The sequence below is a fragment of the Fusarium pseudograminearum genome, chromosome 3 (genome assembly GCF_000303195.2).
Source record: "Fusarium pseudograminearum CS3096 chromosome 3, whole genome shotgun sequence".
Lineage (NCBI taxonomy): Eukaryota > Fungi > Ascomycota > Sordariomycetes > Hypocreales > Nectriaceae > Fusarium > Fusarium pseudograminearum.
The window spans coordinates 5,546,674-5,567,266 of NC_031953.1; the positions used below are offsets into that span (position 1 = coordinate 5,546,674).

Sequence of the window (20,593 nt, forward strand, 5' to 3'; positions counted from 1 at the left end):
CACGCAAGATGAGATACCCATGTGCTGCGTTGAACATTTCTGGAGACGGGGGACTCCATTCTGAACTTGTATTTACTTTTGGGCGGATTTTTGTCTTCTTATTGTCCATTTCATTGGGATAGCATACAGGCGTGAGAGAGTTTTGATGGGTATAGGACCAATTATTTTCTTTTCTTTTTTGGTCATCTTGGAGCTGGAAAACTGATTTCTGACCTCTTTTCTGATAAAGAGGACAACCGATGTGGATAGGGCAGACAAGACAGGGTCGTGAGATGTGGTGTGCCTCGGAAAAAGAGCTCGTCTGATAATCCTTGTCCAACTGCGATACTTATCAGTCGACTGTTGTTTGTTTCTAGATGAAGTACCCCACCGATAGGAACGCTTACCTGCCGGACAAGGAACTACGCTACTACGGTCTGAGCTCGAGAATATGTAGCAAACTGACATGAATACGGAGCGGAGCACACGATGCTCAGCGCCAACACATAAGCCGCAGCCAGACAGCTTCTAGAGAAGAGGCCAAGCAAGAACCGCAGCTGAACCAGGTTTCTTCGGTAGCCCTGTGATGGTTGGACTGAGGTCGCAGGAAAGCCATGGCGCCTACGTAGTACTGGTCAACAGTAGGCTTTGCTTAAAAGAGACTAGATTCAACGGTTGTCAGTTTCCACCATACTCCACGTGCCTGCATCTTGTGAGGGTGGTGCCAATGACTTGTTGGGAAGCCGGCAAGACTGCAGAAACGAGCTACTACTGCCGCTGAAGAGAGTTTGATCGGAAGCAGCGGTTGTGGGCGATACGGACGGATGAGGGCATTCCCACGGATGACAAACCGCGTAGGCGCAGAGATGGGACGAGATGAGATGAGAGCACAAGCACAGGCCACACACAGATCCGATATGCTGTGCAACCATGCAGCTGACTCTGAATTGACTACGGACGAATGTACGGGCATGTCTACAGTAAGTCGGGTAGGTAGGTAGGTATGTGTACCTGCTTTCAGTGGAGCAAGCCGAGTAAGATGGAAGAGATTTGAAGTGGTAGGGATGAGTACACAGTGTCCGCAGGCAGGTACCTTTTGGGCGCCTTTCCTTCCCGTTCTTGCTAGGTAGAATGTGCTTCTTCCCATGTTCAAGGAATATCCATGGTGTAAACATTACACGGCAGCTACGTACATCAAATGGGATATCAGCCGCTGTCGACCGGTTGATCAGGGGTGATCCTGGGTTAGTAGATACTTGTCCACTAGCGCCCGTAGTCACCTCTTTTTTTTAATAATAAAAAAAGGGCCTCAACTGTTGTGTCTCACGGGCTGGTCTTGGCCGGGCTTCACATGAAGAATAGGTACCGATGAGTCGAGCTTTCATGGACTCGTTTCTAGAGATAGCAATTCTATAGGTAGGTAGGTACTTTGGTAATCTGCAGTCTAGGTATACGCAGCTAACGACTAGCCAGCCTCAATGTTTCCAGCTACCTGATGACAATTGAGGTCCCATCTGAGGGAACTTGGACAGCAAATAACGCCAAACGTTGAAAGCCCGACTTTTTGACATTATCAAACACCCGTTTGTTTCAGCACTGGGAGCAACATTATAACAAACAACCTGATCTTGGCATGAACTTAAACTCTTCGCCCTCCTCCTACAATGCTACCTTGTGCAGGCGAGAAATGTCAGATCTTGAGCCTTTAATTTATATCAGCCCATCCATCATCTACGGCTTGAATGGAGAGCGAAAGTAACATGGAAGACCCGGCTTCGAAGCAAAACTAACATAACAAACAAGTCACTTCGTGGTTTATCTCAGCTGCTAGCGTGTGCGGTGGCTTGCATTTGGATCAAGAGTATACAGCATCTGACCATTCTATCTTCACAAGATCGGAAATCGCCGTCTACTGTACATGTAGTTCTAATTCTGTTTTGGGTTCTTGCAGCCAAGTTTGGCACAGTACAGTCCGATGTAACGTGATGAGCTGACACCTAACAATATCTTGAAATAAACCGTTTGTTTGTTTGTTCGTTTAGCGTTATATCAAGCACAGGCAGGGTGAGCGTGGAATGGATGTACTGTTGTTCTCACACGATATTTCGACCACGACCTAAAGAGAGCGTCCGTCTACCGGCCGACGTACGTTTTATTCATTTACGAGACCATATAAAAGTAGAAGTTATTCCCATCAAGCAAATTACGTATTAATAGCCCGTGGTGGGCACATTCGTTGGTTCAAGGACCGCACATTGGGTTGTCCTGTGCCTGACTCTAGGGTACATTGACTGTACTTGAATTCCAACAGATCTCCCAATTTTGGAGAGCGAGATGCCTCGCAACGTTTTGTCCATAGTAGAAAATGGATAGTACTGTACTTGTATCTTGTGAGTTTCTGTCAGGTTGAAGCTTTTGCTGCAGCACGGCAAGCTTCGAAGAGAAAGTGCAGTGCACTGTAGTCATTCAGCATACCGTCAATCATGAATGTATTAAGATCTTAAGATTATATAGCCCCCCGAGTAACACCGTTCCTGTCCAATCCATTTAAAGCATCATCGCCAAGCCAGCAGCCACCAGTCCTGCAAGGACCATTCCCAACTGAGGACTAACACCGCCCGAAGCCGCATTATCATCATCGCTCAAGCCAAAGGGCAGTCCCTGGTAGTCGAAAGTGACGTTTTGTTTGATCGTACTGTTGTAACATCCTCCGTTGGCAATATCCAAGTTGGTCAGATCATCAGGCACGTGAAAGAACATGTAATTCTTTTGAGGAATGTCCTTGAACCCCTTGGTGTTGTAGGGGAATTTGTCTCCGCTGTCTGTCGAGCTCGTGTTGCGCAGAAGTATGCACTGCACTTGACCAGGGTAGTCCTTGTACAGAGCTGGGTAGTCCTTCATCACGTCGGAGTTGGATGTATCGGCGACGAGGATGAATTTGCGGTCTGGGAAGGTCTGGAAGACCTTGTCAAGCAAAAAGCGACGGATGGATAGCGTTGCTGAAACATCAGAGAAGTTGAGAGGACGAGTATCGAATGAGCCGAGAGGGTATGTGTTGTAGATAAAGCTCATGTAGTTTCGTGTGACCTGCTCGGGGGTGGTCGTGAGGTAGTGGAAGTGCAGGTCGTTCACTGAAGTCGACCAGTTCGCATAGATTTTGGGCATGTTCATCCATGGCGTGAAGGGATGAGCAAAGGTGTTGAGCAGACCCTCCTTTGGCTCGTAAATCTTTGTTACTCGCAAGATATCATCGATATCTGACACAATAGTAATGCCCTTGGGAGGAACAAGGTAGGCGGTCGCGTTGCCGCTGTTGTTCTTTCCTTCAGCATAGAGGTTAAGGGTCTGGATCTTTGAAGTCTCGTTGCCAGGAATCAGATAGCCATTGTCGGAACCAGAGGTGTTCTTGAGCGTGACGAAAGCATCAAAGTCACCTTCCAGTGTGGTGTTGTATGGCATGGTGATGTTTTGCGCGCCTCCTCTCTGTATACGCTGTTAGTAACCAGTCCTGCAAAAGTCCCCATCAAATATACTCACAGCGTCGATGGCACCACCGTTCTGGTCTGGAGAAATGTCGACGTTGTTCACAAAGTTCATCTTGACCTCCACGTCGTCCTGCTGCACAACGAATATCGATTTGGTCACATTTCGAGCCTGGGCTTGCTGGGATTTGGAAAGATCCTTGACTTCTGTGTCGATAAGGAAGACATTGGCGAGGTCATCCACCTTTTCTTGGCTCAGATCGGGAATCTTGTAGACGTTGCCGTGTACTCGAACGTTCCATCCCTTGCTAGTCCAATTACCATATGGACTGTCTTGTAATTAGCTACTGCACAGGGTTGTCTGTTCTTGTGCTATGTACTTACGGAATATTCAGCACCTGCGTAGGCTCCGATTTCAACTCATCGTTGTCGACGCCGGCGGACTTTTTAACATCGTCGCCGGTAGGAAAACCCGTTGGAAAGTCGAGGATGCCGGAATTAACCCATCCCTTGACCTTAGTCTCGATACCGCTGGCAATACCGCCGACATAAGTTTCAACATCATTAATGATGTCGCGTCTTTCGAGATCCGCAATCTCAGTAGGCTGGGCAACAGGAGCGGCAGCTCTAAGATAGACTGTAGGTGCAGCACCAGGAACAGCGGCAGGGATGGCCATAACGGCGGGCACGAGGCCCAAGAATGCTGCTTTGCGCATAGTAATCTTGGCCTTGGAAGGAGAGTGTAGCGTAAAGACGAAAGGCCCAGACAGAAACACGCGACGAGGAAAACAGTTTATGAGGGGCACGCAGAGCAATCTTGTTTTATTTAGAATTCATCCAAGACATCAGAGCAGGTTCCTGCATTACGTGACATCACCAGCACCTAGGCCTAGTAGTCACGGAGAATTCCAATTGGCCCTGGACAGCACAACCAGGATGGTGACAAGCTTTGCTGGCAACATACATAATCAGCCTCATCGCAGATCATTTGTCACAGGGAAGCATTAAGTCTACAGCAATTGTTCCGGTGCACTAATTCCAATGCCGGTGAAACGCGGACGTTGGAAATCTTGGCAGTCATGACATCACTATAATAATTTGGCCGATCCGTCGGATCCGACAGCCGATCCAAACGGGATCAAACCCTGTTCAGGCATGGTTCAATCGTGGATCTACTACATCAGATCTGACTTTACCTTGGTGGTTGCTGCACAAGTACATACGACAACAAGCTAGACTAGAGCATCCAGTCTAGTTTCTCTTTCATCTGTTTGCCTGTTAGCACTCGTTCATTGGATAAAGGAAGTGGGTAGACTTATCCCCTCACCGCGGGGGGCTATCCTCCACACCATTTCCAGGAGAGAGGACAGCCAGGACTGCCTCACCCAACAAGGCCTGTCCAAGATCTAACAATACAACCCAGCCTTACCATTGCTACTCAAAGGCGTGATCTTCAGCTCTGTAGAATGGTCATTCACAGTACCAGACAAGCACGAAACTTTGACTCCAACTCGAGATGGGTCCTGATACTGCTTCCAACGTCAACTACAAGCATCGTCTCGCAGCATTGAGGATTGCAAAGGTGAAGACTGTTTCGTGAGCCGACAGTTCTATAAGGGTCTGATACCTTCGCCGACACGATTTTGCCGAAAGGCCGTCATGGCAGAATGTAGTCCAGAAACACAGTGACGCTGACAAGGGAACTCCTTCTGTGTGATTCGCGCTGCCCCCTGGGACAAGTTTTTGATTCCTCTCCAAATTTCTCGCCAGCGAGAGGTATGGAGGGCATTGACGGGCGGACAAAATACATCCATAAAAACCACCCTTTCATCTCAAGTCCAACCTTGCGGTTGATCCGAGGGACCTGCTGAGACCTATTGGCCCTCGCAGGCGTGCTGGCGCCCATCGTGACCAAGGGATTGTGACCCATGGCTGGAGGTTAATGCGCTGGGTCAGACCAGACGCGAAGCGTCACACACCAGGAGCGAGTGCTGCGGTGTGATCCAGTGAGCGAAAAGAGCCAGGGGGTTGGGTGGATGGGAACCAGTGTGGTAATGCACAATGGCAAGAACGGCTTCGGAGGACCGGGGGCTATCAGACTGGCGATAAGGATCGGTCAAAGAACTTCTGTATGTTTCCACAAGTTGTCCACTGCACCAGCTGGAATTACCCTAGCTGACGGTTCCGACAGACGATAACTTGGGAGTCGTGTGAAGTTCATAGACTGACTGTTTGTGGCCAATGCAGAGCTCCACTCCTCAGCTGCGCACCATGGGCAAGCCAGGCTAGTTCCATCTCCAAAGACCCAAGGCTGATCGCATCGCCTGGACAGTCTACTCTTGACCTATGTGCTGGTTCCAGTGGAAAGGGCTGACGGGCATCCTTCCGAGGATTTTAATACTACCCATGGCACCAATCCTCTCGCGCACCAACAGGTGACTGGACTGCCCTCCTCGCCTGTCCGCTGTAACCAGCGCCGAAGTCGAACCTCCCACTTTTCAGCGGGCGCGTCACAAACTTCTGGCGCTTATACGGCATAAAAGACGATTTGAGCGACAACAGCGCAAAACTTTGTAACCAGATATCTTCTTAGGGTTAAGTTCCGAACCTCGTTCTGCCTGGTACGACCTATACAGGACGCGCTACCCACCATGATCCAGCTGCGGCATCCACGAGGTCCTGTTACAGGCTCGAGAGCGACACATGGGAGGGTAACCAAAAAAAGACAGCTGTCTGCAATAGACATCTCTTTCGAGAAACGAAGAGCGGACTGTGGGGGAGGCGTCGCGCGTGTTGATCTTGCTGAGAGCAATGAAGGAGTTCATCACGACTGTGACCGGGGTTCCAGACTGGTGATCCGTATGACATTTTGCCCTTTCGGTGGCCATTGTGTCTCCAGTATTGATCCTAGAAAATGATCAGTATCACGAAGTGGTTGTTGTCTGGGGAGAGCTCCGGAGCAACAGAGAGACGCGATGAGATAGGTACCTTGAGGTGGAGTTCGCGCATGCACGTGACCTGCCCAGCCAGTCACCTGTAGTGACAGTGCAGTGGCAGTGGCAGTGTCAACGTTTGAAATTCATTTGGTGGTTGGTACAACTTTAATGGCAATGTTGCCTTTACTGCATCAAGAGTCATAGAAAGTAGGGCACAAAAGCAACATTGTTCTTGCATGATACAAAAGCACTGTGAGACCTGCTCAACAGCCCACTTCTTCTTCTTCTAGCACGACAGTATGTTACAGTGCCTAGCGCACATGAAGGTACAGCGGGTCAGTATGATTACAAACACCCTATAGCAAGTTTCATCCTTCCAAGAAACCATACAACATGGCCAACTCATCATCATCCGCCCCATCTGCGGGCGCCCAACCAAAGGTAATAGAGGACATAGTCGAGGCTGGTAAGAAAGCATTCGATCCAACTTCCACGCAAAGGCAAAAGGGCGTGGAAGAGTACAATAAGCTCATTGAAAGGTACGCAGCCGCTCGGAGTTTCATTGCGTCTCTGTCCATTCCCACCTTTGCACAAAACTGACATCGCAAAGTACGCCAGTATGGAAGCTCCTCCCTGCTCTCAATGCTCTGATAAAACCGTCAATTCTTCCACCATGGCTACGGGACCCAGTACTTCAGACACTCACTCTCCTTCCTCTTCGTCCAACTGGCGTACGGGGAACTATGGAGTTTGTCTTCTCAGTTCATCCCAGCAACGTAGGCAGGATCCCGGATGCTGGTGCTGGACCTCAGAAACAAGGGGCCAGTATCACGCATGAAGGTGTTGCCGTTGCAACAAAACTCCTCTCTTCTGTTCCAGCTAGCTTAACACCGCAGGCGTGGTTTGACGGCATCTCGGGACAAATGTTTGAGCTTATCGATGGAACTGCTGGACCGGAATTGGCCAAGACTGCCTCGCAGGTTGTGGGTTTTGGCATCCTCGGGAGCAAGCAATATGGTGCGCCTGGGTCACCTGGATGGAATGCCTTTGTTCAGCCTGTAGTACAGGACTTGAACCCGTCGATGCGGTCAATGCCAAACTCTGGATCCACATTCATCAAGCAAGAAGATGATGAGATTCTCGATCTCAGTCGAGACCGCGTCCTCACCGCATCTCACTCCCTCAAGACATCGCTGCAGCGTCTCAAAACCTTGGTGATATCCAACTCTTCGCCTGGGCTATGCAGGCGTCTCTTGAGGCTTGTATTGATCCAAGTCTGGGTACTTGCCTCATGGCATAACCCATTGCAGAACACTGAAGAGAACTTCGTCAAGCCTGCCCGCACACTACTCCAGGCGTACCTGAGACTTTTTGGGAATGCCGAAAGTATCAGACCTTTCGTACGGAATCTCCTCTGCAAAGGCGTTGTGGATGGGACAGAAAAGCACTGGGAATATCAACTTAGGGGCAATGGCGAGATCGAAGTTGTGGAACCTCGTGGGTTCGAGTCCACAACCGGCATTGAGTTGAACTGGAACGAACTCGAAGATAAAGCAACGAAACTCGTTGAATGCGTGTCGACTGCTTGCTCGGTTACAGAAGTGTCGTCCATCTTCTTAGATTTGCTGAAGCGCTGGATTGAAGCGGCAGGCAAACAAACTGAAGATGTCAAGATAGATATTCGTCCTACGGAAGGGAGATCGGACTCGCCTCTTCAAAATCTTTTTGAAGTGACTGTTCTACAAAAATTTATGGACAAGGCACCCGAGAAGCTCGTGAGCCAATTCGATCAGTTACTGGAACTGGTCTGTCAGGTTCTCACAGCAGACACCCAATCGAGATTAGCAGATGACCTCCTTGCAGTGGTGCTGAGCTTACTCAATCTTGTCATCACAGCACCAACATTCCAAAAGTCTCATATCAAATTAGAGGAGCTCAAGGTTGTTGAATCAGCCCTAGAAAGGTTGGGCAACGAAGACAGACCACAAGTAACACCAACGGCAAGAAATTTAGCTTTACTCCTGAAGTATCGAGATGAGATGGAAGAGAACGAGGGATCGGCTTCGGCTCCAAGTGCTAAGCAGATCGAAGATCAAAGAACATACAAACTGGCGATGGAATATGTTACTGGAGGTGATGATAATCCAGCTCCTATTGTTTCGGAAGGGTTGAATCTACTTTCCAGTCTCATAGAAAAAAACAGCTCAATACTCGATATTCCGGCTGTTGCTGTCCTATTGTCGACTCTAATTGAGAGCAACGACGACTTCATAAACCTACGAGTCATGAAGGTATACACGCAGCTGGCAAACAAACACCCCAAGTCTGCTGTGCAAGAACTCTTGGACCACTACCTAGATGCACAAGAAAAGTCTACGACGGATGTAAGGTTGCGCTTTGGCGAAGCCTTGTTGCAGGTTATTCAGAAATTAGGAGAGACCTTTTCTGGTGATGTTGCCCAGCAGGTTAGCGAGACACTGCTATCAATTGCCGGACGACGTGGATATCGACCAAAAACTATGGCAAAGCAGGCTCGCGATGAGAAGCGACAGAAGATGAAAAAGAAAAAGGAAGATGAGGACGAAGATGACAATGATATGGACGTTGACGAGGAAGTAACAGAAGAGGACAAGGCCAGGAACGATATTTTGGCACAGATTCTTCAGGGATGGGAGAGTAAGCGTGGTACCGAAGATGTTCGAATCCGCACTTCATCACTCTCCATCTTCGGAGCTGCTCTTGAAATCAATATTGCCGGTATTGGCCCAACGCTTGTGTCCGGAAGTGTTGACCTCTGTATTAACATCCTGGCCATGGAACGAGAGATGGAGACGGCGATTTTACGAAGAGCCGCAATTCTAAACGTATTGAGTTTCGTAAAGGCACTTGACGCAGCCAAGAAGGCTGGCCGCAAACTCGGGTTTGGTCTTACCGACGATAGTCGAGAAGACATCGTTACGACCTTGGGGTATGTGGCTCAGACGGATAACGATGGGCTGGTGCAAGATCATGCGAAGGAAGTGATCGAAAGCCTCGAGAACTGGAAGATGATAAGCATGCTACCTGCACAAGACCAGAGCAACTCTCCAGGTCTTACAACACTCGCTGGCCTTCATGTGAATCCGAGCGGAACTCTGGTTGATGGGTCTGGAAAGCCTCGGCCAAGGATCGAAGAAGTGGAATGAGAGGGGATGAGATCGAGACCAAGGGAATTCTCATGCTATCCGGGTACGGCAAATGATTGACAATTTCGGTGCCTACCTGATGGGAACATGACAGGGCGCAGCATCTGGGCTGTGGATTGTGAGACCATGTAAGACTCTTGAAGCTTCCAGGATGTGTGCCATGGGCATGGAACAAAGACAAGATCTTAGGCGACCAGACCTGGAAGCTGAAATATGCTCAAGAGCCGCAGAAGCATGAATGCGACCGTGTTGGCGAGATTCGATTCGATTCGTAGAATCAATCTGACCGAGGCATATTGCGAAATTTGGTTGGTCGAGCATCCGCCAAGGTCAAATCGGGCCAGAGTAATTGATTACCGAGATGAGACGATACGTTAATCAAGCAAACAAGCAACAATCTCGGAAGCAGGTTCCCTCTCATATAAAAGAACTTTAAACCCTTGTTTGGTGCGTTTTTGATAGAGTAGACGAAGCTTTCGAAGCATATCAATTATACAAAGCTTGGGAAGAATCAATAACCTTGTTGTCGTACCATCCATGCGTATCAAGCTTGACCGGTGGAGCCGAGAGGTGATGGGTCATTACCGTGCAGGGTACGTACTGCGTAGGAGCGGAGGAATAAGAGTTGGAACTTGTTATTCTGCGACATGGAAGACGGGGCAGGGACCATGGAAGTTCGCTGAAACGACAGGGTGACATGGATGGCATAAGTACGGACAACCTAGCGGACTGACCGCGCGTGGCTTTGGGATGAAACGCGAGGTAAAAGTATACGAGAAGTGAATATTGCACATAAAATATGTCCATGTCAAATACGGATAGTGACTTTGGATAAGCTGTTGATGCTGTGTAAGAGGGATTATTGTGACTTGTGGACTGGTACCTGCATGAAGATGCAAATTTGCCCATACAAGCCAACAGGAACAAACAAGATTAACGCCGTTGAAAAACTAAAAGGTTTTTGTTGTTAGTGGGCTACGTATTCTTGTCCCCTCCAATTACTTAGTTGGGCAATCAACAATCTTCGGCGATTAATCTGGCTGGTCTATTCGCGACCTTGTTCCTGAAGATCAGCGTTGTCCTGATCATCTTACAACCTCCATGTATCACATCCCGTCTTTTACGATGTGACCACTAGTGCACGTCTTCCCACTGCCGCAGGATTTTGCTTATGCCGAAGAGGCTCAGCAAAAAGTCCCAGATGACAGCCATCTTGACTCCAAGATTCTAACCGCGGTCAAGTCGACAGAGGGTGTGCTAACGGGGAGGATCTGAGTCATTCTACGGAGTAGAACCGAGGAACCGCTTGGCGTGAAATAACAAATCGTTCACTCCACGAGTGAGTGGGTTCTCAGACTCTGTCAAATCGCGGTCAAGGATGCAAGGGAATGGAAGCTTTGCTTCTTCATATTCTTTTTTGTTTCTTTCTTGTATGTAGGGCAGGGTTTTATGGGACTTGTCTGAGAGCCCAAGGTCACTGCAGGGAGTCAGTCATTGACGTGTAAGAGAATGTCTGACTTGAGTGATTTCTGACTTGTTGGGTCATTCATTCTAGTCTCTTCTCTAGCCTGCGGCGAGCTGGGCTTGGCAAAGGTGAGATTGAGTAAGATGGCCTCCTTTTTTGAATGCATGTTATGTTTGGACACCGTCTTTGCTAGCATGGCATGGGAGTCAGGACCAACTGACTGTGCAACAAAGCGATGGCCGATAACAGGATTCGGGAATCTCTACTACCTCGCCAGTGTCTAGCTAGGTACCTACCTAAGTTTGAGTTACACTAATATGTAGGTACGTACTCCATGCGAGCTACGAAGCATGCCGATCACATCGGAGATTTCAAGTCTGAATTGACAAGCGCGGAATATTACAGGAGGAAGCACCTGGTGTTGGTTAGGAGGGAATCACAGCACACAAGGCTGAAATTAATTGATCTGGGGGATGCTCACCGCACACTAAAGGGGTAAGTAAGTGGCTTGGTAAAAACCAGACCGTCTCTTGGAGGAGCCTTATATCATGTGGGAGAGTAACAGAAGCCGCGGGGATGCAGTGCAACAAATAAGCACAGTAGGCGCTCATTAAATATTTCATCACTCAGATCTAAGGTTGTGCTCATTTTATTCGCAGAGTAATTTCAGGTGGCGTGCGCCAGAACAACAAAAGTCTCGGGAGGGTCGTGGCCTAAGGACTGAGAGTTTAATTGGCCCGCGTGGCGTCTCAGGCTCTGCACGGTACCTGCATAAAAAGTGACGTGGTGGGCACTAGGTAACTTGGGCGTGGAAGGATGGAAGGAAGGGAACTTAGGGAAAATAACAACTCTATCGTTGAAACATAATTTTTTATGTTTATGTATCAAGTTGGATAAAGATCAAACATAACTGCTTTCAACACAGTTACTCAACACTAAATGATATCCATGCCACTTTTCTGATATAGCATGAACAATCATCAAAATGCAATCATTGCCCTGTCCTGCCTCGACCCGAGTCGCAATGGTATTGCCAAATTGCAGGGTGCTCGCTCACCAAAAAGGTGCTTCTTTAGCCCCAAACCCCTGGCCGCACACCCTGGTAGCCCGTCTCCGAAGAGCCTACCGCGCCCCTGAACCATGCCGTTTGAGGCAAGCGCCACGACGCCCCACCGGCTTCTGAACCTCGTTCTTCTCCAACCGTTGGTCTTTAAACATCTCCAATCAAATCACATCCATGTCCATCTCGACAACATCAACGCCGCAGCAACCGACGAGGCCGCCAAGCAGGATTGAGGGATGAGAGATGAGGATGAGGATGCCTCCTCACTAAGAGATATGAGCTATTAACGCTTTACCTCATCGGCTCAACTGCACCCTCTTCGCGCCGACATTGGCTCATCGCCCTAGTCAGTCGTCGTGTAAACGCCAAAGCCTCAGCTCATACTTGTAGTAGCACACATGCTCAGTCTCAGTCTTGTGCTACCACTTCTGCTCCAGGTGCGGATATCGAGGACCCGAGCATGGTTCACGAGTGTACTCAGTGGGTACGGTCCTCTTTCATCCTGAGCAAGGACCAAGGACCAAGCTCTAGATGCCATACCCTAGCCTGTCTCCAATATCCAAGGGGCTTCTCAGTGGACCACAACATCGTCCATGCCCCGAGCATCTTGGCAGTCCGTTGTTTTGTGGTTGCACTCGCTTCCCTCCCCTGCAAAGATGCAAAGAGCTAAAAAGAGGCGCTTCCAGCCCAGTTTGTACTACCCCCGACTCCAGATTCTCTTAATATCTACCGCATCCTGCCTCGACTCTGCTTTTGCCTCTCAGTCTTGTCTATCCCAACTACACTCGTTCAGTCTCAATTGTGACTATTACATTCATTTCCGGCTTTGCCATTACGATCATTCCAGCTCTACAGCAACTTGCGTTTTCTCGCGTTCATACTTGAATATTTTCTTTAGTGAAGCGAAACTGTGTCTTGCTCACTACTTGAACTGTGGAATCGATTTCTACAGCCATTACATCGTACCTACGTTGTCATAGACAAAAACTGAAGCTACCGCAAAAACCTACATACCTACCTACCCAACCTTCAAAATGAAGTCCGTCGTCGCTAGCATCGGCATGATCGCCGCCGTGGCCAACGCCTACCAGTTCCCTCAGCACGCCCACTACCGCCGAGACTACAACGGAACCGACGCTCAGACCACTCTGACCGTCAAGACCACCGTCGTCGAGACCATCACCAGCTGCGCTCCTACCGTCACCAACTGCCCCAGCCGTGACCAGACTGCCATTGCTCAGCTCCCCGAGTCCGACAAGACCACCCTCACTGCCACTCATACTGTCATCCTCACCGAGGTTGTCTGTCCCGTCGCTGATGCCAGCTCTATCTACACCTCCGTCCTCCAACATGCTGAGACTGGTGGTGTTACTGGCAAGACCATCACTGCCGATGTTCCCATGAACACCGGCGGTGCCTACCCCCCTCCCCCCGAGAAGACTGTTGTCTCCGACTACACCACCGACCAGGTTGTCACCCTTACCCAGGGCGAGGAGACCATTACCACCACTATCCACAAGACCATCCAGAAGACTCTGACCGTCCCTGCTGGCCCTGAGGTCACCGATGACGGCTCCAAGGGCAACGGCACCCCCGAGGATGACACCACCACCACCACCACCAAGACCACCACTGGCACCATCACCAAGACCATCCAGCGTGTTGGTGAGACTGGCCCTGCCACCGGCGGTGACAACGGCTACAGCACTGGCAAGAGTGAGGACGATGGCTCCAAGGGTACCGGCAACGGTAACGGAAACGGCTCCAACAACGGTGGCTCTGGCAACGGTAACGGCAACGGAAACGGCGAGTGCTCCCCTGAGACCGTCACCGTTACTGCCCCTGCCTCCACTGTCTACGTTACTGTTGTCCCCGAGGCTGCCAAGACCAACGGTGCTGATGACGCTACCGTCACTGGCAAGACCGTCAAGGGTGATGACTCCGAGGATGATGATGAGGAGGACGACTCCTCCGAGGATGAGATCTGCGACACCACCACCACCCTGGAGGCTACTGTCACTGTTGTCCCTTACCCTGTTAACGGCACCGCTACCGGTGGCTACGCCAAGCCCACTGGCTTCTCTCGCCGTCTCCGCTAAATTTCTACGGACAACTCCTATGTATATGAAGTTTCGTCTGTACATTAATCACCACTTGGTTACTTCTTGGTTAGGCATCTAGTGAAGGAAGGGCTCCCTTGGATAGGCTTACACTATTCTCCTGGATGTATGACAATCTATTTTTTGCTTGCTTCCTTTTTCCAAAACAATTCAATGAGAATCATGAACTTTGTCTTATCTTGCCCACAAAACAACTGCCCTCACGCTATGGATCGTCATGTTCCCTTTTGACTTGAAGCCTGGATAGGGTTACTTGGTACTGTACAAAAAGCGTTCTTATAGATAGATAAACTTGGCTCGTGCTTTATGTATCCGGGGCTGAGGTTTCATAGCTCACGCTCTGTCTCCTTGAATTTGTTTGTCTGTATGTATATCTTCCCTTCGCCGTATATACTTTGCAATAGGAGATGCGTTTGGTGTACAGAACTCCCTTCTATTGTGACCATTGAGTATGTTTCGTAGCCAATGTACGACAAGAGTATAGAACTTTCTCCTGCCCATATGTATTTATCATCCGTATTCCCAACACAGTTGCTCGGCAAAGCTATGCCAGTCGCAATGTAAACCCATTCAAAACAGAAACCCCAAACGCCTTGCTCGTCTATTCATAATGCCAATATCCTATTTCATCACATCATATCGTACGCAGAGCACTCATCCAAGGAGGACCTGCTCATAGGTATCGCTGTCCAGATACTGCTGCAATACGTCTTGTAACGCTGCTTTTGTACGGTTGAGTTGTGGTGTAACACCCTCAGCCTGCTGAAGGTTTCCACGGATGCTATCAACATGACCGGCGAGTTGAAGCGCGATAGGTTCGAGGGGTGTATCGAGTAGTTCCTATTGGGTGTAAGATTTTACTCATGGGTTTAGAATGTTAGACTTACTTTAAGACTTCCCTCGTCCTTGTTGGCCACGAATTGTGTATCCTGGGCCTGTTTCTTAGGTGGTGAAGTCGGTGCCAGAACATGCGATTTTCGAAACAAATCCTTGCGCTCTCTTGTCTGCGCCCTCGCGTTTGCCTCTAAACCTCTCAACACCTCATAGTCATTCTCAAGCTCCTTCTCCATCCTATCCCTCTCAGCCTTCAACAACTCCACCGCATGTTTTCCCGGGTGGAGCTGTCTCTCTAAAGCCTGCTTCCCATCGAGCACTGCTTCGAAATCGAGCTCCATCGCGCGACCCCCGTCCGCATCTGCACGTCGCCGAGTACCTGTCGTCGATGACGCAGGCGGGAAGGGGACACCGCGGTCGAGTTTGCGCTCTATACGGCGGGAAACGAGGTTTAGGGCTGCGGTCGCGTGGTCACGTCGGTTGCGGGTTGTGGCTGTTCGCTGCAGAATGGGTCGTTGAGCGAGTGTGAGGATGGACGTTGCTGCAGGGAGCGATGATCCGGTCAGGGGAGACCATTTTGCGGCGATGTGGGAGGAGCGAATTGTGCGCTTGAAAGGGGCGATGTGAAGATATGGTTTTGGTGGCGAGGGAAGAGATTCATCCGAGTCGGAGGGCGCATCATTCTTGTTCTGACGCTTCTTCTTGCTGATGCCTTGTTGTTGCTGTTGGGGTTTGGGTTCAGGTTGAACGGCCTCTTCAGCTGGCGGCTTGCCTCCTTTTCGTCGTCCGCGCTTCTTGGTAGCATCATCGGGTTGCTGATCCTTTGCGTTCTCTTGTGATGTCTTCTTGGACTTTCCCGCCTTGCGCCCCTTATCATTTGTATCTTCCCTGCCATTGCTTGAGGAGTTTCGTGGGCTTCGTCTGCTCTGCTGCTCCTCTTCCTCTTCCTCTGGCTCTTGGTCCTCGGGTTCTGGTTCTGGTTCTGGCGCTTGGCGTTGGCGTTTTTTGCGGGGAGCTGGTTGAGCTTCTTCTGGCTGTGGTTCAGGTTCCTCTTCTTGCTGCTCATCTGGATGTTCCACTTGGTTTCCCTTTGTCTTTTTCTTGCGCCGTGGTTTCTCAGAATCGTCAGCCACTTCTTGTTCGGTCTCTTTATTATGCTGGTCCTTTTCCTGAGCAGGGCGGCCGCGTTTTCTTTTGGGTTGTTTTTCGGTCTCTGCTAGTTGTTGCTCGGGCTGATCGATGTCTTGGTTCTTCTTAGCACGGCCACGCTTCTTCTTCGCTTGCGCTTCTTCCTCTACGGTCTCCTGCTCAGGCTCGGGCTCTGGCGCATCGTCGTTTTTGTTCTTCCCCAGCGCAGGACGACCGCGCTTTCGTTTCTGTGACACCTCGTTCTCTATTGCTTCCGGGTCTGGTTCTTGTTCTTTCTGGTTTCTCTCTAGCGAGGGTCGACCGCGTTTTTTCTTCGATTTTGGCGCATCTTCTGTTGCCTTTTCCGCATCCTTGTCTTCCAGAGATGGTCGGCCGCGCTTCTTTCGAGGTTTGTCCTCCTGAGTCACTGTCTCTTCTGTCGCATCTCCTTGAGCCAGTTTCTTTGGTCGCCCCCGCTGCTTTGGTAGCACAGGTTCTTCGTTATCGGCTTCGTACTCATCGGGACGATCTTGCGACGCGCTGGTGGCAGCAGATTTGGACGCGTTTGCGGGTCGACCACGCTTGCGCGGTTGTGGTTTTGGGCCCGAAGACTAAGCGAGGAATTGTTGTTAGTTGTTATGACCTTTTTGGCGACATATGATGTTCCTTTAGCTTACCATTGTGGGTTGTGAATGTGCAAGGAAATGGTTTGTTTTGTTGACTTAGTCGTCCACCAATTAAGTGAATTTGAGTTTCAGCGGCTCGGGGCGTTGAGATGGGGAAGCGGGGCAGTCCCGTCCATCATGGTCTCCGCTTAAGCTCCAGTAAGCGGTTTATCATGGACTGGCTGGACTAGACTGGGTTGTCATTCTACGCCTCATTCATCATCATGATACCAATTTAGAGTTAAATGGGGTTTAACCGTAATTGCAACCCTTTAATTATTTATGATAGCATTTCAATCTGTCTACAGTAGTTGTTGGAAAGAAATACCTTCATATTCCCCTCACATAGGGGCTTTAAAGTGTCATCATTCACGGCGTCCATGAGATGGGTAGGTAGGTACCTAGGTACACAGATCAGTGTTTCAAATCAAGAAAGTCGCACACGACAGTAATGACCCTTCAACCTTGGTGTCCCGATTCATCGGACTGTCTCAGCTACAAAACGTCAAAACGATAAGCGAAAGTTTAGCTTCTCTGTACGATGAGCATGTCATGCCACTCAGTCATTGGGACGGTTGACTACCACCAATGCTACACGATGATGCCATCAGACGTGTGCTCTTGCGATAGGCACGCTCTGGAGTCTGAGTCCAGTTTTGTCAAACTCTGAAGGACAGAACTCGGAGGATCCAATTCCTCGCAGAGGCAGAATTCGCAAATGCGTAATGACGATGCTAGGCCCCCTCGAGCAGCGTCTCGGTACCGAACAATGGGTATCGGTACTGGTACTGGTACCTTTGGGATCCTGGAAGTACCTCGCATCATGAGCGAAATAGGTACCTACAGTACGTATCGTACGTTTCTCACTCGCTGCGCCTTGGAAACTTAATGTGGCCAATTCATTCTGCTTTTGAGCATTTGCGTGAATGCAAGTTGAGTGCAGCACCGAGTCTCCTATTCGTGATTTATCTTTGCCAGCTCATCAGCGTTTGCATTCCGAGGCCAGAAATATAGAGCCTGATATTGGATCAATTGACCCAATTCAACCGTCTTATTATCGCATTTGCATCAGAAGTGTCACCGTATTTGTCGTGGCGGAACTGGATACGGACGGACACTGAGAGAATTAAAGGTAAGAGTCACGCTAAACGTGTCAAAAGCCTCAATACCATGACAGTGGTTCCCATCAACCAACACAAACAGTTCTTGTCAGATTTTTTTCTGGCCAGAGCCGGTTCGTTGTGGACTAGACCAAAGGGACCCTAACTTGGACCTCTTGAGCATTGCTGCCCAAGTAGTGCCATGTCGGTGATGCCCCTTGTCCTGTTGGTCCACGACGGCGCTTAGAAGAAGCGATGTTCTTTTCATTCAGTAACGTCAGGCTCGAGCGCGATATTCACACTCGGTCCGGAGGCGACGCATATTGTTGAAAGTTTTTCGGGTCCAACTCTTATACCAGGGTTCAAGAAGGTGTGTTTCCACTCGGTAAAGACTCTTCTTGCGTATCATCCAGCTTCCATTTCAAGGTTGTTCTGTGTTGGCAGAGACCCGACGCTAGTTGTGCAGGGCTAGACCGTGCAGGGCTGGACTCGATTCGACTCGGCGAATATCAATTCCTTCTCCTTGTCTTTCACATGAATCTTCAATGGGCGGAAATGGACAAAGCGGGCCGTTCCTTGTGTCTAAGGTTTTGCATCATCGCTATTAGTACTTTCCAGGTGTCTACAGTATAGTTTCCTTGGACGGTGTCGACTAGATAGACGACCGTAAAGCCAAGGCAGGCTAAGGTAAGTTGCCGTCGGTCGTGTGCGACATGACATGTATAAGCAGTGTATCCGGCTTTGGCTGAATATGGCCACGGGCTCATCGAGACCTCCATTCCCTCGATCTATTCTACAAGAATCGAGTCTCTTCGGACTTGTTGATTTCATATTGATTACTTAAACCTGCACACATGTCAATCCAACGCTTGTGCTTTGGCCCCCAATGGGATATACACCAGCGAATCCACCCCCAGTGTGCAGAAAAGAAAAGGCGACCGCATGAGCCTGAACCAGAGTCTGCGTGAGGACAAAAACGTATAATTCCAGTTTATAAGCACAGTGGTTTTGCCTCTCGAGGCATCTTGAGAGGGTTGCATTCTCGCCTTTCGTCTCACCCGGAGCCTCAACAACTCGAAAGCCTGGAAACCAAGTCTGTGGTTTCCATCTGACACAGATACAGAGACACAGCCAGTGTAAGACGGTCAGATCTAAGCCAAGAAACATCTCTGCGGCGCAAGATCTTACCTGGACCACTCAGGTTTCACCAATTAAGACATTGACATTCATCCCACTTGATTGAAGACAGGCCGGCAGCCCAACCTCTTCAATTTTCTGTACAGACCCGTTCCGAGTCCGGCCCCGGCCCCGGTACGCATACTACACTCCATACAGTCCACTCTCGCATTGTCCTTTTGCGCACAAACGAAAAAGAGTCGCTTCTCCAGAGAAGATCGCCAACTTCAACCCGCTATTGCGCTAGACCAGAGCAGACTGTCCCGCGGTTGAGGCTTGTATGCAAGGGCTGTCCTTGTTGCTAGCTAGTTTGGAGTTGAACCAAGGCCAGTAGGGTTCTGTCTGCTGTTATCGCTTTTTGTCTCTGGTATCCAGTCTGGTTAGCTTCGTGATTGGCAAGTGATTGAGTGGTTGATCTGTCGTGTATGTTCTAAAGCTCGTCATTCGACCCGGCACATCGTCTGGTTTGCCGTTGATCGGCTCTGGCTCTGGCTCGACTTACAGGTGAGGCTGCCCGATCATCGCTGTACTGTCCCGTACCAGACTGGTACCATTTTGTGACATACATCGAGTCGTTTCTTTCTGTTGTGCATTCGCTCGTCACCTCAGTTCAGTACTAAGTCAGTCAAGCAACCATTCAGTACAGCAGGGCCTGTGTTAACCTCGTTTAACCCCTCCTGACTCTTGCCCGCTGCCCATCCATCCATCCTTGCCTTCATCTCACTTGCATTGCATCTGGGCTGGGCTGGACTGCGCTGCTCCTTCTAAACTTTTTTATTTATTTTTATCTTTTTATCTCTTCCCCTCCCGACTTTTTCTCTACTTCTTCCCTTCCTCTCTCTTCTTCCATCTTCTCTCTTCTTCTTTTTTCTTTTTGTCATATTCGCTTGAGACATTTGTTCCAAGTGAAAGGCAAACCAGAAACAGGATTGATAATCAACGCTATACTAATCTCGACGGTGAGATTCTTCTACTGCACAGACAGGACAGAGCTTTGACTGCCCACATCGCTCGCCTGGGCTATCGTGGTAGGGGCCTGTAACTGACTGAATCAACAATTCGATCCATATTGCGATAAGCGGACCGAGAAGATCTCCCCAGGGCGTCTTTTTATCTGCTCTTTGTTCCTCTTCCAGGACATATCCTGCCATCTTTTACAACAAAGACTTATCATGACCCCAAACACAAGTCGCATATCATCTTCTCCGTGCTGGAGATTTCTCCTTTGGGTTCTGACACCCTGACTATCGCTATCGCTATCGCTATCGTTCATCGACGACGACAATCGCATTGATTGATTGATTGATTGGTTTCATCACCTCGACCATTTCTCCTGTTACTACCTATTATTATCGTCCGCTACTAGCTACTCAACTCAAATATCGGTATAGGCTGGGTTGAGGCCCAAAGTTGAACCAAGCGAAGACCTGAACCTGACGGGACCCAGCGAACAGACCAGA

At 49.5% G+C, this 20,593-nt stretch overlaps 5 protein-coding genes across 5 annotated transcripts, besides 4 other annotated features; 2 read left to right on the plus strand and 3 right to left on the minus strand.

Annotated features, from left to right (window-relative positions):
* Nucleotides 1–1,262: 1,262 nt before the first annotated feature.
* Nucleotides 1,263–1,283: a repeat region.
* Nucleotides 1,284–2,526: 1,243 nt separating this feature from the next.
* On the minus strand, nucleotides 2,527–4,177 carry FPSE_01332 (uncharacterized protein; the record flags this gene model as incomplete). The annotated part of the gene is made up of 3 exons (XM_009254452.1): nucleotides 2,527–3,462; nucleotides 3,517–3,790; nucleotides 3,846–4,177. 3 exons carry the CDS (start codon nucleotides 4,175–4,177, stop codon nucleotides 2,527–2,529), a joined length of 1,542 nt encoding a protein of 513 aa, XP_009252727.1.
* A 1,684-nt stretch (nucleotides 4,178–5,861) lies between these two features.
* Nucleotides 5,862–6,349, minus strand: FPSE_01333 (uncharacterized protein; the record flags this gene model as incomplete). The annotated part of the gene is made up of 2 exons (XM_009254453.1): nucleotides 5,862–6,046; nucleotides 6,112–6,349. 2 exons carry the CDS (start codon nucleotides 6,347–6,349, stop codon nucleotides 5,862–5,864), a joined length of 423 nt encoding a protein of 140 aa, XP_009252728.1.
* Nucleotides 6,350–6,790: 441 nt separating this feature from the next.
* FPSE_01334 (uncharacterized protein) lies at nucleotides 6,791–9,582 on the plus strand (the record flags this gene model as incomplete). Its single annotated transcript, XM_009254454.1, has 2 exons — nucleotides 6,791–6,936; nucleotides 7,008–9,582. 2 exons carry the CDS (start codon nucleotides 6,791–6,793, stop codon nucleotides 9,580–9,582), a joined length of 2,721 nt encoding a protein of 906 aa, XP_009252729.1.
* Nucleotides 9,583–13,144: 3,562 nt separating this feature from the next.
* Nucleotides 13,145–14,209, plus strand: FPSE_01335 (uncharacterized protein; the record flags this gene model as incomplete). Its single annotated transcript, XM_009254455.1, has 1 exon — nucleotides 13,145–14,209. One exon carries the CDS (start codon nucleotides 13,145–13,147, stop codon nucleotides 14,207–14,209), a length of 1,065 nt encoding a protein of 354 aa, XP_009252730.1.
* Nucleotides 13,714–13,757: a microsatellite.
* A 675-nt stretch (nucleotides 14,210–14,884) lies between the features above and the next one.
* FPSE_01336 (uncharacterized protein) lies at nucleotides 14,885–16,872 on the minus strand (the record flags this gene model as incomplete). The annotated part of the gene is made up of 3 exons (XM_009254456.1): nucleotides 14,885–15,070; nucleotides 15,118–16,803; nucleotides 16,870–16,872. The coding sequence occupies 3 exons, from the start codon at nucleotides 16,870–16,872 to the stop codon at nucleotides 14,885–14,887; spliced, it is 1,875 nt and encodes a 624-aa protein (XP_009252731.1).
* Nucleotides 16,873–19,903: 3,031 nt separating this feature from the next.
* Nucleotides 19,904–20,008: a repeat region.
* Nucleotides 20,009–20,422: 414 nt separating this feature from the next.
* Nucleotides 20,423–20,445: a microsatellite.
* The last annotated feature ends 148 nt before the right edge of the window (nucleotides 20,446–20,593 follow it).